The sequence below is a fragment of the Pipra filicauda genome, unplaced genomic scaffold (genome assembly GCF_003945595.2).
Source record: "Pipra filicauda isolate LSUMZ 115617 unplaced genomic scaffold, ASM394559v2 scaffold116_size3395265_pilon, whole genome shotgun sequence".
Taxonomy (NCBI): domain Eukaryota; kingdom Metazoa; phylum Chordata; class Aves; order Passeriformes; family Pipridae; genus Pipra; species Pipra filicauda.
In genome coordinates, this window is record NW_024103618.1 from 1,835,829 (window position 1) to 1,851,985 (window position 16,157).

Genomic DNA, 16,157 nt, shown 5'->3' on the forward strand with positions numbered 1-16,157 from the left:
GTTTCTAGCCAACTTGCTGCTCCAAGTGACATTGCCACCAGCATATTGTCATCCACGACTTTGAGTCTTGGAAACACCTAAGGATAAGGATCCCACAGCCCCTACAGGCAGCAGGTTCTACACTAGCAAACTGGTGAAAAAGATTTTCCTAATTTCTAGTATGAATTTCTGCTATTTTATTTAATTGAAGAGTATAATTTTTTTAATTATCAATCATAATAAAGGTGAGAAAGACAGATTTTGTGTATGGATTAGTAGCTAAATTAATCTTTAACTGTATTTGGATATTTATCACTTTCTCAAATTCCCATTCCCACAACAATTTCAAGCCATGGTATTCATTATGTTGTTTTTGAATTTCACATGATTGCAAAAGAAGACAGTGACTGTAAATCACTTTCTGTTGTATCAATGCTTTGACCTTCCAATATTTGGACAAGAGTTTAGAACTTACTGGTTTTATTAATGGTGGCTCTGTACCCACACCTGGCTGCACTCTATCTATTATAATCCATAACAGACCATGCAGAAGCCTAAAACAGATCAGCTTTAATCAACTATAAAGTCACATGCTGCTACCAGGTGTAAGGTATACCTTTGGAAATTAAGTGATCAGTCACAATATAGAACAAAACATGTATTAACATCATCTTTTCGTTGAAATGACCACACAAATACTTTTCTAAATAGTTACAGACAAGCTGATGGGTCTGAAACAAAAGTCAGTGGCTGCAATTCTCAATTATCTTATGATATGCCTTGTTTCATCCTTCCCATTCCTGAAAGTTTCACTCCAGGTGAAGCATTTGACATCTTGTTTAGCCTCTTGGTCAGTTCATGGTTCAATTTGACAACAAACATCTGCTTAAGATGCAAGCAACAAAGTGTAAAACCCCATAATGGATGTATAAAAGGCATAAAGCTGAAAGTCTTCCATTTTTTAAAGTTTTAAAAGTACATACATCCATACCATCATGGTAATGAAAAATGGCTCTATACTCTATATAATGAATAATGTTTTTTAGGTATCTTTCGGATTTCAGCTAATACATCTTGTATGTCAGAAACCTAATGGTTTTCTTGTCAAGCTATGCCTATGCTTCATAAGAAACAACAATGGAAAAACAGGCAAACTGATGAAAACCAGGTTCTGGCTATTGAATTTAGTGAAAATTCACCATGTGTTTCTCTTCTAAGTCATAAATTTTTCCATGTTAAATACAATTATAATTTTAAATTTCTGCTAGAGAGGAAAAGCAGAATGGTTTTAGTGATTATTTTGACTAGTGAAAAAAATGTATTTTTAAATGAGGACTGTATTGCCAGAATTTTAGAGCAGCTTTTTTCACTTTCTTTAATTTTAACAGAAAATGTAGGTATAAGTGAGATAAAGAAACAGAAGCTATTGCTGGAAAACACTCTCAAGCATGAACTCAAGCACCAACAAAATTAATAGTTACCATATCAGTCTACTTATGCTTGCATTTGCATGAATACAGTTGAGTGGCTAAACTTCTGGTCTGACACTTAGGTCTGCTCATGCTCTTCTATGCCATTCTGAAAAACCAAAACCATTTTCCCTTCCAGAGAAAATCATGTTTTAACAACATTTTGAAATTTTTTTTTGAGGACAAGAATACCCCCAGAAATCTACCATGGGTCTGTTGTTACTATTGCTCCTATATAATTGGGCCTATTCCAACTTTTATGAGTAATTATACATAAATTGAGCTAAAAGACAAAGTGATTTATCAGATCACTGCTGGAAATACTGGGGATTAGAAAGACACAAACCTATGGACTGACTTTGGATGCAGTTACTGGATACCTTAGCTTCAGTAGATAAAAATGTCTTTAGTATGAGCAGTACAAGGCAGGGACTGTAACAAACGTGGATAGTGCCTTCCTAAATCTTCGTTCGCGAAGCCTAGCCATGACTGACTGACTGGCAAGGCAGGGAGAGAGAGGAATGGAATTTCTTGTTGCTGTGTCACTTGTGACATACCATGTCCAGCTATCCCCACAGTGGTTTTCATATCACTCTTTCCTACCAAACAGAAAGCCGGGCCAGATTAGTTCTTTGTAGATTCTAGTAGTGGCAGAAAACCAAACAGAAAGCAAGAAATGCTGGGTAGAGATAAAGATATTTATTTCATGTATGAATTGAACATAGTTAAATGACAATACAGAGGATTAGGATAACCTCTAGACTGAGCAGGGGACTGCAAATAAATTACGATGCCCAGTTTCAAACGTGTGGTTGAAACACGAAAAGACCCAAGGTTCCTCTGCATAATAAGAATATTTGTTATTTAGGAAAAAAGTAACAGATGCAAGCAAGGAAACATAAACGCCTAACAAGTCCTCGATACACTGCCTCGCTTTTGCGAAGACACTTTTCCATTTCATTCTTCCAACAAACCGTTTAGGGCTCTGGGAGGGGTTTCACCCTCCTGACACTTGTGCAAGTGCAGGGAGGAGCTGAGCAGGAACCCACCCATGGTCATTTGGCATGCGCGCCTTTTCCTAACTCTGTCAAGCACATTCAAAATAACCCATAGATGAAAAAAGCCATAGATGGAAAAAAACTTGTCCCTTGTTTCAGTCCACCTTGCTCTTTACTCCGTTCTTTTCCTAATGAAATGTCTAAGAGGTGTAGTGCTCTCCCTGGAGTCCCCAGAACACCCTGGAGTTGTGCAGCCGGGCTGCTCCTCAGACGAAAGCCTCTGCAGGCCACCTCTTCTGCGACCAGTGCCACCGCCCACTAACACCCGGGGGTGGCTGCCCGTCCTTCTCCGCAGCCGCCCATTCCCGGCCTCTCCCAGCAGGCGAGGCCGGTGCCCGCGTTTCCCCCCGGAGCGCCCTCTGCCCCGCTCCCGGGGCCGCTCCCGGTCGCGCTCCGGCCCCGCGGGGCTCGGGACCCGCGGCAGCGGCGCCCTCTCGTGGTGGCGGCGGCGGAGCGGCGGGAGAAGCGGCACAAAAGAATAAAGGGATGTTAAATATGCACAGGCACGTGTACACTAGTGAGAGTGGGAAACAAAATCACATACTAATACCTCTTGTCCCAGTGCATATTCCTAGATGTTTTTCTAGGAAGAATGTCAACTCTTGCTCGCTCTTCTCCTTCCTGTCCCCTCAAATTAGCAGTATTACAGCACAGGGTGTCTGCTTCATTTGAATGCAGTCTCTCACTTTACTGCCTAACTGCAGTCTGCTTTCGTTTCAAAGAGAAAGAAGTGTCAGTGAAGTGCTAATACTTATCATGGAAAAACATCCTTTATTCTTTACGATAATTACTATTTAATGTGGGTTTTTTTCTGCTAAGCATTGACTGACAGATGAACAGAATATACTGCATATACTTCTAAATTGCAAGAATAAACACTACTAAACCTATTGATTCACCTAAGACTCCCTTCCTGATGTTTTTGCTATCAGAAAACTCTCCAATGAACCATTCTCATGACTGAGGACCACGGCCCATGCCTTCAGAAAACATTTAAACATGAACTCACACAAAATCAAATGCCTCAACAGAAAAAACATATTTCTTCACTTGCTTTCCAACAGAGAGGTAACACAGGATACACTTTACTCAGAAGCTGGTCTTTGATAGAGGCCAGCATTATATTTCCAAGAAAAAATTCTAGTAATATTGGGCAAATATAAGGAACAAACATCTAGGAGTATAACAACGACTTCTGGCAATGTAAAATCTTGAGTCTTCACAAGTCAGAGGTTGCACCTGGACTATTGTGTCTAAAAGCACCAGTAGACCAACCAGTCATGAGGTTCTCCAAGTATTTTCATACTTTCAGGTTTTCTCATCATCCTGTGGTAAAGAGTTCCATACTGTTTCCTTTTTCTTTTTTTAACTTACTGTCTGATAGGAAAAAAAAAAGGGCAACTCCTGATATAATGAAAAACAGTGAGTAACTGTTCTGTTTCACCAAGACACACTCAAAAAGGTATGAATGTCTACCACAGTCACTTACTCCTAAGCCAGCTGTTTTCCAGAAGGAAAACAGTGTCTTCCTCCTATGTAGTGCCTCCCCACATCTACGTCATTCCATGTCTCTACTGGTCTACTTGGCTGCTATTTGCCTTTTTTGATTCTACTATTATCTTTCTGAAGTTATACAGTGATGTAGTGAGATTTTCTGTTTTGTCCTTTGTAGACTTCATGACAATGCCTAACACCATTTGCCTTCTTGACAGTCGTGGAGCCAGAATGCTGACTGCAGCAAACCATCAGGTCCCTTTTCTGGTGGCAACGCTAGCTGAGAGTCCAACAATGTATTCAACAGAGCTAGCGTTGTTCCCCACTCTCCAGCATTCTTTTGCATCTATCAGCACAAAGTCATCTGCACATTTTATCAGTCACTGTCTCCCTATGAGACCTTTATGTGATTCCCAACTATTCATTTTAGACAGACAAATCTGTATTAGCAGAAATGTTACTTCACTATTCACTGTTTTGCCTGATCAGAAAACACTGTCTGTAAGACTCCATCAGTAGCCCTCTTCACTCTGGAGCCTAACCACTGATTCTTAATTTTCCTCCTGTCTCTTAATGAACATGTAGTGTGTGAGAAGAGTGTCTTTAAGACTTCTCAGTGATGACTGTTGTTAACAGCATTTTGAAAAGATAAGTATGTTGTATTAACCAGCATTTTCACTGACTCCTCTCTAATAAATGTGTGAGGCATTGCTTTCCCTGGAAAAATGAAAATGAACTTCTTCATCTCTTCCTTTTTGTATCATTCATTCCTATTCACCCACTAACCTACTCTTTACTAGAACTTCTGCCAAAGAACTTCCTTTTGCTTCAAGGACTTTTTAAATAATTGATGTCATATGTGCTAAATTTCATCATTCCTCTCCAGTTAGTAACTCAGCAATGTCTTACTTGTGTTATTTTGAAGTCTTGACTGAATACCATATGGTCACAATGCTGATAATTTCTCTAATTAATGTCTTTTATTGAAGCTGTGGTTCACCAATAAAGCAAATCCAGTGCTAGGGATACTAGTATCAGACCAAAAACATAACAGCCACAGGAATGTCAGTCCAAATCTGTTCAGAGAATTTTGTCTAGTTGGCTTTGCACTGGCAGTCTCTGTTCATTTGTCTTTCGACATCCTGTATAAAATCAGCATAAAGTCCAAGTTATTCATGCTTACTAAATCAACAGAAATGCATTCACTTCCCCACATTTGAACCAGATGAAATTTGTACTGATGGATGATTTGCTAGTGTGCATTCATGAAAGAACATCAGCCTCACACTTCATTTAGAGGTTAATTTCCTTATGAGATACACTTAAAAAGCTCAAATCTCTGTTTTACATGGGTTCAAAAGTGATTACATCAGTTCATGGGAGAATGCTTATCGGGACTCACTGCAGATCACTGGAATCTGCTGCCATGTAATGCTGAAGTGTCTCAGTATGCTAGACCTAGTTTATTCTTCTTCAGGCATGTGCCAATGTTCACAGTTGGATTCAGACACTAAGCAAGAGAGACTTAATTTGATCTACTACTACCATTCCTATGTGGTCTTTAAGTTTTACTTGTCCCAAAAAAATCATTTTTATTCCAACAGACTATTCCAGTTTTGCTATGAGATGAGGTTTATACCTCATCTCCCAATTGTACCTCATCTCCCTCCACATTAGAATACATAAGAACTTCCTATAGACATTAGACCACCTTCTCTGTTACTTTACGGTTCTCTCCAAGAAGCAAAGCTTAGTAGGAAAAGAGAGATCAAAGAGACCAAAGATGAATATAAGGAGTTAATTTACAAAGGCCAGAACAAGAAAGGTAGTGAGGGGTACTATGTGCTAGTCAAAATCCCCTGCTTTTTAGTCCTCTATGCCTTGGACAGCCATGGTAACACATAATTACTCTAAGATCAAATTCTTCTGGATCCCTAATATACATATTTGTATGTACGTGTGCATGTATATGTATGTATATGTATATGTATATGTATATGTATATGTATATGTATACACAAACATATTTTTATGTATCTACACACAAAATTAAGCTAACGTCCACATGAATACAGATAAGCAAAACACTTGTAGGTGGAATCAAAGACTGAGAGGTTATTGATTAGTAGCACACTAATTCCTGATGTTTCTGATAGGCAGAGAAAAACCTAGCTACAAATATCTCAGTTTGGGATGTTTGTTGGTTGGTTGTTGTTGTTGTTTTCTGTTTTTTTAAGAAACCTGTGGTATTTCAAATTTGTCTTTGAAAAGCTTTTATTCTTTTCTCTTTACACAGAAGAAACTACCTCACAATAGAATTCCAAGTAGTCACACTGACTGAATATACATGCAGTCATAATGCTGTTGGAATGTACTGAACATATCAAAATAGAACACATACTTAGAAAGTCCTTCATAGGCTAAAAGCACCTCTCTATATAATACCAAACCCCAAATATTTGAAAGGTTAGAAATCCAGGCCTAAGGCTGTCCTAAACCACTGCAGCACTACCTTGCGTCAGCATCGTAGGAGGGAAAAATATCACGTCCCATACACATACATATAGTATTACATATGCACACATCTCAAAAGAGTTCGTTCCAACACAATAAGACAAGGGAAAAGGGGTTTATACTGTTACGTCTATCTAAAATAGGTATCTCATTTATGATGATGAAAATACCTGTGGTGTAGCTCACTATGCACTGTTGCTGTTCCTGGGCACAATCATAACTAGCCAAGTTGCCAAAAGAAGTAAATAAATGAATCACTAATAGGATTCAAGTGTGCATTTATATATATTTGCTCTGTTTGGGGTGCAGGGAGAGAAAAAGAGATAAATCTGTATAAGAAACATCACTTAGGAAACAGAACCTACAGAAAGCCTGCACCATTCAAATGGCCTGTGAAGTCACTACAGTCTAGGGGGAAGAAGAAACAACTGACAAATTAGTGATTTACAATAAGGTTGTTTTTTTAAAAGCTAATTTTGGAGTAAGAAAATAACATATCACTGTAACACTTTCAAAAGCAATATTTTCTGTGTAACAGGTTTTAAAAAAAGAAAGTCTTATTGCAAGGTTTTCCCTACTTTTACTTCACTTGAGAAAGAACAAGGAAAAGACAAAACTGAACTATTTCCCAACTTTTATCTGCCACATACATAGTTCTAAAGAAACAGAAAATTCAACCTACAAACTTAATACAGCCTGCAATAACTCATTTTCAGCCTTGGCAAGCATTAATTATTACCACCATTTGAAAAATGTATTGTAATTTTTCATACATGAAAGAATTTACTGCATCTTCCTCAAAAGGTCGATCAAATGTTCTGATAAGAAACCACTGGCTTGCAACGTGTAATGTGCATGACAAATTATCAAAAGGGACACATGCTTTAGAACTCACAGGAACACATTGGAAAGCATGTCAACAGTATGCTCTGTAGTTTTTGAATCGGAATTATGGAGCCAAATGAAAAGTAAACTTACTTTTTTTCTGATACATTTTTTGTGATGCAGATGGACGGGCAGGACTTAATACTGGTGGAGTGGTCATCCTCTCTATGTTGTTAAAGGATTCATCTGTAGACCACAAAGTCACCTCCTCTGCAGTGGCAAACAGCTGGGTGTTGTCTTCAGAGCCCTCTGACAAAGCAGCATCATTTGTAGGCTGACGACTGAGCACTGTGGCTTGAGTTGGGAGACCAAATGAATTTTCCTGGAAAGACTCTCTAAACATGTTTGAGTTCTTGTTCATTTGGTCAATGTGGGATAAAAGTGTGGTGGTCCAGGAAGAAGGCTGTGTGCTGAGATCCATTGTGAGATCAGTCTTGGAACTGTTTTCAATCATGTTTGGCAGAAGATCATCATATGTTTCGAAGTCACCATTAACTGTGATGACCTCAGTTCCATTTGAATAAAAGCATGTTTTTTCTAACACCCCTAGAAGAAAGAAAAAAAGTACCAAAATTACCATCCATCACCTGGAAGAACAAGTGTTACCAATCTGTTTTGGCAGGTTAATAATAAATATAATGACATAGATTTAAAAGTAACATTTATTTCCAAGTTAAAGATAACTAAATTTAAGAATGTAGCAAGAAAATAACAGTAGCACATAAAACAAAAGCTATGGCTACTGCAGGATAAATAAAGAAACAAATGGTTCCACGAGCTTCAAATATTTTAACCTTACTTACAGTCATTTAGTTATAGAACTCTTACACATTTAAAACTATAGAGTGCAATTTCAAGTAGCTCTAATGTGCTTTCGTTCTATTGTAGTGTTAACAAGACTGACAATACTATTTTTTTCTCTTTTTAAATTGAATCATCTCTTGTTTTCATAGTGTCAACATCTTCAGAAATCTAACTCTGAAGCTTCAAGGGAACCAATACATTTTTAATATATTTTATATTCACTAACTTTTAAAATGGAAAGAGATATATAGGATTATGTAATTTAACTACCACTGGTAAACAAAGATCCCTGATTGTGAATAAATCTTTATGTCGAACTTCTACTAGAAGAACCAAGGGAAACTTTATATATATATACACATATTAAGGTTCCTGTTTTTCCACCAGCAAATATTTCAAATAATTCAAATAATTCATTGGTATTTGGAGGAATTTACTGTGTGTATTTTACAGAAGCAACTGAAAATCTCCCACCTGCAAATTATTTCAGCAGCAAGTTTGTTTGTTTGAGTCCTCTGGTCAGGCCAAGTAGGAAGAATGAATGTGTTGCAGTTGCACAAATAAGGACCACTATTAATATAATTTGCTAAAGCCTAAGGAATTGTGAGTGGTTGTGTTCAGAAATTGTGCTTACTTAAATGTAGCTTTTTTTGGATGCTTTGTTTCCAAATAAAGCCTTGAATTTCTATAATTCAGAAGCCTAGTTTGTTTCAAGTTTCAAACTTCACTAGATTTTTTGCAGTTTTCAAAAAGTTAAAACAAGCTTTTTTAACTCCTTTGACAAAGTGCATAATAGCTGAAGGTATTTTTTCACATTCTCTCTGCTCCTCCCTGGACTCATCTCTTCTCCTCCACTCAGCATAAAAATAGAAAAAGTCTCTAAAACATTGGTCCCAAAGAGCTATTAATAATGATTTTAAATTAAAGTTAAAATGATTAGGTATTTCTACATCACTCAGCAAAATAGCAGACAATACATTTCAAGACAGGTAAACTCTTGAAAGAAATTTTAAAAACCCCTTCGGACAAATAAATACTGTGAAGCAAAATATGAAACTACTAACTGGATTCTGTACTCTCCTCACTCAGACTTATTTTATTCGTTTTCTGGAACTACAAATAAAAGCTATGTCTATCACTACTTATAAGGTCATCTACTTCTTTCACTGAGATCCCCAAAGGCTTGTTTGCTTCTTCAGCCCATCTTTCCAACAATGCCATTTTTTGTTCTATTTTCACAGTTTCCTAGTGATAACAACTCTTTTTCACAGGTGGACAACACAATGAACCTCTTCTACATAAAAGGCCTTCCTAATTGTATTATCTCAGCTGACAAAGCTAAGCCAAGCAGTTTTACTAAAATGAACTTTTCCTGATGTTTATTCTGTGAAGGATCTTCATTCCCACCAGGGCTGGCAGACTAAGAGATATTTAAAATACTATTTTTGCAAAATGCGTAAATGCCTAACACTGTGCATAGATGAAAGGGTATGCTGCTTGCCTGAAAGGCAGGCTTATTTGATATGGTCCTGCAATGTGACCATGTGCCCAAAAATTACATCTGGACTGGAAAAGTCTGACATAGATGAAACCCCTCTTTATATGTGTCATAACACTTGTTCTGATTTCTACAGAAAAAATAGACAAAGCATTAGTTGTGGATGGGTATTAGCAGGAGATAGAAGAAGACCATCTAAGTATGATTTGAGGACACTCATGTGAAGGGATGGGAGGAATGCAACATCTACCGTGGAATGCATTTATCACTATAAAATAAACATAACTGATTTTCCTTTATGGGACTATAACTATAAAGCATTCTGTTTTCCCAGATAAATAACTGCAACGAGAAGCAATTATGGTTCAATCAAAAAAAAATTAATTTGGTATAATGCCTACCAGCTATGAAGGACTTTTTAAAAACAATGTTTCGAGTAGTTTAGAACACTTTCTCTCTGTAAGGATAAGAATGAAATGTTGGAAATTTTTCATTCTAACAAATATGCTAATTTTCACCTTTGCAATATTTGGATACTATTCATCACTTAAGGATTTTTTTCTGGTTTTTTTCAACAAAAAGAGACATAGACTACAGATTCTAACACAATTTGAAGGGGATCGTACATCTCTCCATTTTCAAGAAACATTTAGCTGTTCAAACCATGCATTCAGTTATTGTTTGTTTTTCTGGAAAGTGATGAAATTATACTGTACTATACTGCACTGTACCATTCCATACTATACTACACTAACTATAATCCCCAGCAAAAAATTATGGACCAGTCTTATTAGAAGGCTCTTGAGGTCTATAGGAGTCAAGTGTAATTGTAAGATATCAGTAATCTTAATCATATATAATCTAGCCTTTTCTTCCCCCTTCAAATTTATATTGCTGAGTTAGGTCTTCATAGTCAAGATCTGGAATGTTAGGTCTTCGACAGTTCAACGCAAGCAATATTCCTACTCCCTTCTCTCCTCTGATGTACCACAGGCTTTCAACAAATTACTATGGTCATGGTCTAAAGGCTAGACTTCCTTCAAAGTAACTGGTAATGCCTCTACTTCCAGGAGTGAAACAACATTCATTCCTTACAAGGTTTTCTCCTAGAGGTTGACTCCTGGTGAGAGACAGCAGAGTATGCAGAGCCAGAATGTAAGCACTTAAGACAAATCAAAACTAAACAACTCAGATTGCTCTTTTCTTCTATGGACCTAAAAGTTTCTTGCATTTTTAGTCAAAATCACATGTATCTCGACTCATAATTTGCTTTGTCATTTCTTTGTACACAGTTCTACAAAATTACTTTTTCAAGGGCTTTGGATCTTGAATACTTGGAAGGTAAAAAATTTTTGCAAGATTGATTAATGTCATATTCTGAAAACAGGGCCCCATGACACCTCAAGTAGGATATTTTCCATTACTACAGTATAAAGGTATTGTTCTTCCTGTCACCTTTCTCCCACACCAACTTTTCTGTTTCTTCAACATCAGAGCTTGCAATGACATGCAGGCAACAAAAGAGATGGAAAGGAAAATGAATAGAAAAGTTCTCAGGTGCACGCACACTTTTTCATGTGTATATGCCTCATTTAATTAAAAAATATTACAGAAGTAAAAGAATAATTACCCACAAACTTACCACAGGAAACAAAACACTTTCTTTCAAAATATAAAAGGTCTAATTTCCTGATGAATTAATTACCAAAGTCAAACCTAAAAAAGTTCATAAGGTTCTTAAGGATAGACTGGAGTTTTCTATTTATGTTTTATGCACCAATGAAAGACACTAGAATGACAACCACAGATTTTAACTCCTTCGTTTTTGGAAAAAAAATTAAAACTGTAATTACCCGTATATTAAATAATTTCTCTTAGCTGGTGAGGACTATCAACTTCTTTCATACACTGTAAGACTTCATATCAATATTAGACTGTAACAGAATTCAGTTATTATTGATCTGAAATGAATATGAAGTACTATTCTGGATATAGTGTATTCTCAGTAACTAAAACAGACTATATTACACACACTTTAAAGAGGTCCACAGAATTTGTTCATTTCATTCTAGTCATCAAACATATTTGCTTCTAAGCTACCAATGCATAGAAAACGAAAGCTGCTGAGAATACTAAATTATAATATGTTAATTCAAAGGATGCTCCTGAAGGGAGCTTTGCCAGTTTTAGACTTGGGTTATAACACCAAGCCTTATTCTTTACCCTACAGTAATTTCACTGAATTAAGAGGAGATAGTCCTGATTTTTGCTATGTAAGTAGGATCAGAACAGGTCCCATTTCTCAGAGGCTTTAATGCATTTTAAAGAGTGTTATGTCGATACGTGCCTCAGGAGGAGACTGAGTAGAGCTGATGTAAATACACCTGCTTTTTTATCTGCTTTCTCACTAAAGAATGAAAATCTAGGGCAGAGGATATGAAGGATACAAATGGAATGCTAAACATAAGGAAAGCAAATTGAATGGCATCATATTTCCTAATTGCCAGACTTGATCTTAATCCATTTCAGACTGTTCTTAGTTGAGAGATAAAACCCAAGACTTACTTGTCAATCATAACATTCACTAGCTTTGGAGTTTTTTTTACTTCCCTAACTTAAACTAAATGAAAATAACAGGCCCACAATGTCTTGCTGCAAATCCTTTACAGACTGAATTGAGAAAACAGGTTTAAGTTGTCTTGACAGTGCTACTGAGACATGTTTCCTCCTGTCCTTGCTAACTGTTTGACTGTTTGATGTGTATTGAAATTGGTGTATTTAAAATCAGAAAATTGATATATATCTGTATACTTCATACATTATCCCACTTGTTACAGGTGTGCTTCTGAAGTACTTAGGGAAGCCCAACTAGAAAATATTCTCATTAACAAAATAAAAAAGGCAAAAAGCTCAACACCCCTCAGCACTGAAAGTAGATTATTTTTTTTCTTTTTTTTCTCTAAAAAAGCAATGCTTTAACTTAGTATTACTGTCTTTTTCATGCTGTAGTTGAAGCAATTTAATGATATGTCAGCCTTCTCTAAAGGTAACGAAAGGAAGATTTTTAAAAAATTTATGGTAATAAATTAGCACCTTTTAATTGTGTAACAGACACAGAATTATGTAACAGACTAAGCCATTATGAAATGTAATATACCTGGAACCAGTTTCCACAAAACATGCTTGGGGTTCTGCATTAATACGTATTCCATATTTAGAAGAAATGAACATAGTTTTCCTTAGTAAAACAGTAATATTTTGTAGAACAGATTCAGAAAGATTTGTGGCTATTTAAAAATTAAATTTCACTTGAAAATAAGAATCAGATTTGCATACAAGCATATAACATAAAGGGATAAATATTCAATTCCAGTGACAGTGATCTAAAGTTCTAACATAAATATCTTTCTGTACTTGTAAAATGACTTCTGAAAATTATCTACATGCTACATGCTTCTCAAAAGAAAATGCTACCTTGAGAAAATCAGAGATGGTTTCCTCATTGGTACTTTAAATATGTTTTAAATATATAAATCTAAATAGTGTATTTATTTCTCTGCAACAAGCAGTCATTAGGTAGATTAACTGGTTAGGTAGATGTGCTAAGATACATGTTTAATGTCCACAGTTATATTAGCACTTGAGAATGTGGTCTTAGTTCTAGTCTCCTTAACTTAAAAAGTGCCAATTTACTCCATTAGCACTCACCTACAAAGGTAAGCAGAATCACCAGCAAAAGGATAAGGGCACAGATGCAAGGAATCAGTATTAGGAGCAAAAGTCGAAGGAACTTGGCCGAAGCCAGTTTCTGAGAGCAACCATCCCCCATATTATCCTCATCTGTTCCTAAGACCTGAAAAACAAAAAAGCAACTTTATCATTATGGTGTCAATTAGTAACTCCAATGTTTTCAATAGCAGTCCTCCCTCCCTATTACACAGAACAGCTACATGATTTAAATATATGCTATAAATGGCTTATAGGTTCTTAATGACAAGTTGTACGTAAACTTTCTTTCCGGCAGACAGCCTAGTGTAATCCGTATAATTTAGTTAACTTTATCCAATATCCACAGACTTACAGCTTCGTTGAAATTTCTAAGCATTTCTGATGAACTGGAAGTTGGATAGGCATTTCATTTGAAACAAATGGAAAATACATAATAAATTTAAGCAATAAAGCTAAATACAGTTTTATTTACAATTAAAAATAACCCATTACTAATTAGTCAAGACCTCCAGGTTCTTAAGTTTCTCTTATTAAGGAATTAAAGAACTATTATAATCTTTGTTTTAAGTGACAACAGAAGTGTTAAGGACCATTCCACTTACTATGCACAATAATGCTCTCTAATTTTTTGAGTACTTTACAAAATTATAACTTATTACAGTATTCTGTAGAGTTTGCAGCTCATATTTTCTGTTCGATGAATGCAACAAAGAAGAATGAAGAAAAATGATTTTCTGAATTCAACTGATCTGCAAAAAGTACAAAAATTCAAACCTTTGCAAAAGCCTAAACATGTATTTTATATATTTTTTTTTAAACCTAGCTCCATTAAGACTATGATCTCATATACTGGAGAAATGTCATACTTTTTAAACAGAAGCAAAACCAAAACTCCAAGTTAATACTTAACAGCAAGATTGAAGCTGTTGTGAGGTCAATACATTTTTATTTGAAATTGACTAAAAAATAAAATTTTCCCTGTGATAAGGTGAATCTAGGTGATAGGATTATTAATTCCAGACAATGTCTTCCCAAAGGATGACTAATAGTTTATCCTCTTTGTCAGGAAGATCAATCACATCAAAGTTGATGGTGACAGGAACCAAGTGTAAATGCATCCATTACCCTGACAGCTTCTCCCCAAAGAATCTCAAGTGACTGAGGTCTACAACATGCATAGTATTAGTCTTGTAAATGCCAGTCTCTGTGTGTTATCTGGCTCTGCTTTGCGTGCCTTTCTGTAAAGAGCAGGTTGTCAGACTGACTGGCACAAATGGAAGTTGAAATATATCTTAATTCAGCAGAATATCATTACCACATGAACACAGACTCCTCATGAAGCAGAGCACCCTATCCTTTGAAATCATGATATTCTGTAAGAAAGAACCCATTTCTGCTGGAGCAGACAACAAGGAGCAGGACCATCGTTACACAGCCCAGTGATTAGGGCACGTGGGAGCTGATTGTTAGTTTCTTTAAGACAAACAAATATAATATCCAGCTCATTTTCCTAAAGGAATGACTCCCAGCCAAGATGCACTCATTGCAAATCCCAAGCAAAAGTGCCCAACTCTATCCAGTGTAGTACTAGGTAAGTTCTGACCCATGACTCCCCAAAGAGTTTGTCTTAGGAGTAAAATCCTTATCAATAAATAACACAATTATAACCATCCTTACTTTTAGACTCTTTTTGTGAGGAGGGGGTGATGTTGAATACTTTGGAGGTCCAAGAGATCTTAATAACCTCAAGCACAAGTGTATACCTGAGAGCAGTGTTACCACCACTGTTGTATAGATGCCTCAGAGTTAACCTGGGAGAAACATTGTGTGTGCCAATTAAAACAGTGAGCTTCTTCTGTTTACGTGAGAAATGTTTTCTAAAGTCTACTGGCATTGTGAATACTACTTATTTTACACAAATGTTCAATACTAAAAGAGAACATTGAATGTTTTCCATCTTGTCAGCTCCTGGAAGCAACAATAAATCTCAATCTTTGCATTGACAACTTATTGCCCCAGATTTTAAAATGGACTGTTGTATCCAAATTTGCTTTCAGTGACTGCTCAAGAAAAGAACATTGCATTGTGATAGACATGTTTCTCTAAACACCATGAATTGCTAGTTCTGTAGAATAGTGTCCTAGTTAGAGCAGCTGGGACAAGTTCATCACGGTGTGGGTGTAACCCAAACTGTGTATTCTACACCCTCTGTCATTTCCAGGAACTGTTAACAATAGACCATTTCCAGCAGCTGCCCAGAGCACACCTGACCCCCTCAGGCTACAAGGTGGGTGTTAAGAACCTGTGAGATAGGAGGATGTTCCTATCCTCACACCAATGACTCAGGTGTGATAACTCCCCTCCGGGAAGTCATTAGCACCTCCAAACCCAGCCTGAGGGGTCATGTCTGCTAATGGGCCATCAAGGTTTCCAAAAATATCTCACAACTCACAGTTACCCATTGTGGAACCCCCTGCCCTGGGGGAGGTACTGGGCATTCCCACTCGAACCTGAGTGTATATAATCTTGGGGTCTTGGGACTTCTGGGCCCGCTTGTCGGATCCAGAGGAGGACCAGAACCTTGACCGGACTGCAACCACCACTCTCAACCGGACTGCAACCAGCACCCTCACCAACAGGTCTTCCTTTCCTTTTACTTTAGACTCAGGGGGACCACATGCGGCTCAGCACGGGGACCAATGAACACCATTCTGTTCGTGCCCCAGC

The 16,157-nt window shown here is 36.9% G+C and overlaps 1 protein-coding gene across 3 annotated transcripts in view; it reads right to left on the minus strand.

The window, feature by feature from the left end:
- Positions 1-16,157, minus strand: part of CORIN (corin, serine peptidase) — a 121,799-nt gene that overhangs the window by 90,717 nt on the left and 14,925 nt on the right. For all 3 annotated transcript variants that reach the window (XM_027717710.2, XM_027717708.2, XM_039385026.1), the window contains exons 2-3: positions 13,410-13,554; positions 7,493-7,945 (exon numbers count right to left, since the gene is read on the minus strand). In XM_027717710.2, coding sequence (XP_027573511.1) covers positions 7,493-7,945; positions 13,410-13,554 — 598 coding nt within the window. The remainder of the gene's footprint in view (positions 1-7,492; positions 7,946-13,409; positions 13,555-16,157) is intronic.